The sequence below is a fragment of the Nestor notabilis genome, unplaced genomic scaffold (assembly GCF_000696875.1).
Source record: "Nestor notabilis isolate BGI_N333 unplaced genomic scaffold, ASM69687v1 scaffold16919, whole genome shotgun sequence".
Lineage (NCBI taxonomy): Eukaryota > Metazoa > Chordata > Aves > Psittaciformes > Psittacidae > Nestor > Nestor notabilis.
The window spans coordinates 2,021-4,025 of record NW_009942569.1 but is presented as its reverse complement, the minus strand read 5'-3'; the positions used below and the strand labels follow the sequence as shown (position 1 = coordinate 4,025).

Sequence of the window (2,005 nt, the reverse complement as noted above, 5' to 3'; positions counted from 1 at the left end):
GGGGCGGCGGGCCACTAGCAGGTAGAGGTCCACGCTGCATAGGGGCCCTCGGGTCTGGCATGGGCACTGCCAGGGAGACACACAAGAGCTCGTGAGGATCTGCATGACCAGTGCTGTGCTGACACTGTCCCCCAGCGCTCTCGGGGTGTGGGGCAGCCCCACACTGCTCCCCTGGTGCGGGTGGGTGAGCCGTGCTGACTGCCAGGGTGGCAGCCCCTCACGCACGGCCACAGCGCACCAAAACCCCTTCTCTGGCTGCTGGTTTCATCCCTCTCTGGCTCTGCCTCAGGGTCCTTACAGCATCAGGTGGCCAAACCAAGTGTGGGCGCCCCCACGGTAAGTCCTACAAGCACGGGCATCAACACCCTGCTGATGTGGGGCCAGGAGCAAAGCAAGACCTGGCAGCGAGGTGTCAAAGGGGGCTGGGTCCTAACTAAGGTCCCTCTCAAGCAGGCTCTCCGTTTCCACTGGTGCGTGGCGCTAGCCCGTTCTCTCCTCCAGCCCCTGAGGACATCCTGCCTCCTCCTCTCAACCAGGGCACACAGAGTGTCCTGGCAGCCCCCCGAGCACAGTGGGGTGAGTGCTGCTCCCTGCACACTCCACACGAGCTCCGTGGCAGGAGGGAGCAGGCGGGTGCCGGGATACCTTGAACGCGTTCGATAGACGCAGGCCTGGCAGGTCCCACGGGCGAGAGCTGCAGGTTCCCTGGGCAAGCAGCAGGAAAAGAGGGAGAAGAGCAGACACGTGAATAGTGTATGCACACATGCACTCAGCTCTGGGGACGGTGCTGCCTGCAGGTCGCCTCCACTCCCTCAAGTCCCCTAGCAACACCTGTGGGGATGCTGCATGCTGCACATCTGGCTTGATCAACCTCTTCCACTAACTCTGTCACTAGAGGCGTGACAGACCCTTCCCTCACTCACCGTGTGACATGCAAGGCAAGAGGACATCCTGCTGAGACAACGGGCATGCTGCAGGGCCATGCTGTGCCCCACGGTGCACAGCCAGCTCCTGCCCCTGCTCACAGCTCCCCACAGCACTCCCCAGTGCCAGCTTTCTGCCTGGTCCAAACTTTCCGGGTGCCCAGAACTACCTGGTTGCTCTCAGGAAGATGGTGCCCACCCCAAAGCAAACAAGAGACCGCTGCCCCTAAGACCAGAGGGGCTCAGCACAGCTTTGCCACGCTCCTGAAACAAGGCTTATGACACAAGTTGAGGCAACAAGTGCCTGCGTGCCTCATTACTGGGAGAACGGGAACCCGGCGGGGGCACCGTAAGGAATCCGGCTGCGGGGCTGGGCCGTGCAGACCGTGCCTGCGGTGCAGACCGTGCCTGCGGAGGGAAAGGCAAGCAACATTCCCTGGGAAGTTCCCTGCCAAGCCTCGCCCTCACTGTGCATGCAAAAGCGAGGGCCCAGCTCCCTCTGCCGGGCACGGCGAGGCGGCCGCAGCGCAAGCTGCTTCCCAGCACCCAAGCACCGGAGGAGCAGGACAGGGACCAGAGAAGGGCAAGCTCTGCCTGCCTGCACAAGCACAGGGACAGACACGGGCTCACAGAGAGGTGGAAAACACAGGCATGTCCCGCTCGGTGGGCTCTGCGGGGACTGGCAGCTCTCCTGGCTTCCAGAGCACACCACGGCACAGAACAAACTGGGAGCAAACTGGTGCGTGTGCGGGAGCAGGAGAGCTGCTGCCACAGCCTTACACCTAAGCCACCAGACCCAGGCACAGGGATGGGAAGGCTGCAGGGAGCTGGCAGGGGCTCCTGGTGCACCTCTGCTCAGCACCCATGGCCTGGGCCCCGCTGGAGGCTCACATGGCACACAGCAATGACCCACGTGTGTTTACCTTGTCCACGCTCCAAGGGGACTGGTCCTCCGCCCGGCATCCCAACCTGCGGCTGCATCCCACCTGAGAGGGGGAACAGGCAGGGATCAGATCCCTCCTCAGCCATCCCTGCACTACTAACAGACTCCTTTGCCCCCAAATACCTCCCCCACTCCCGGG

At 63.1% G+C, this 2,005-nt stretch overlaps 1 protein-coding gene across 1 annotated transcript in view; it reads right to left on the bottom strand.

Moving 5' to 3' along the window:
- Window positions 1–2,005, bottom strand: part of LOC104411122 (cleavage stimulation factor subunit 2-like) — a gene marked incomplete at its 5' end in the record, with an annotated part of 5,388 nt that overhangs the window by 2,002 nt on the left and 1,381 nt on the right. Inside the window, 3 exon segments of the mRNA XM_010021468.1 lie at window positions 20–66; window positions 646–705; window positions 1,847–1,909. Of these exon segments, the coding sequence (XP_010019770.1) occupies window positions 20–66; window positions 646–705; window positions 1,847–1,909 (170 nt within the window).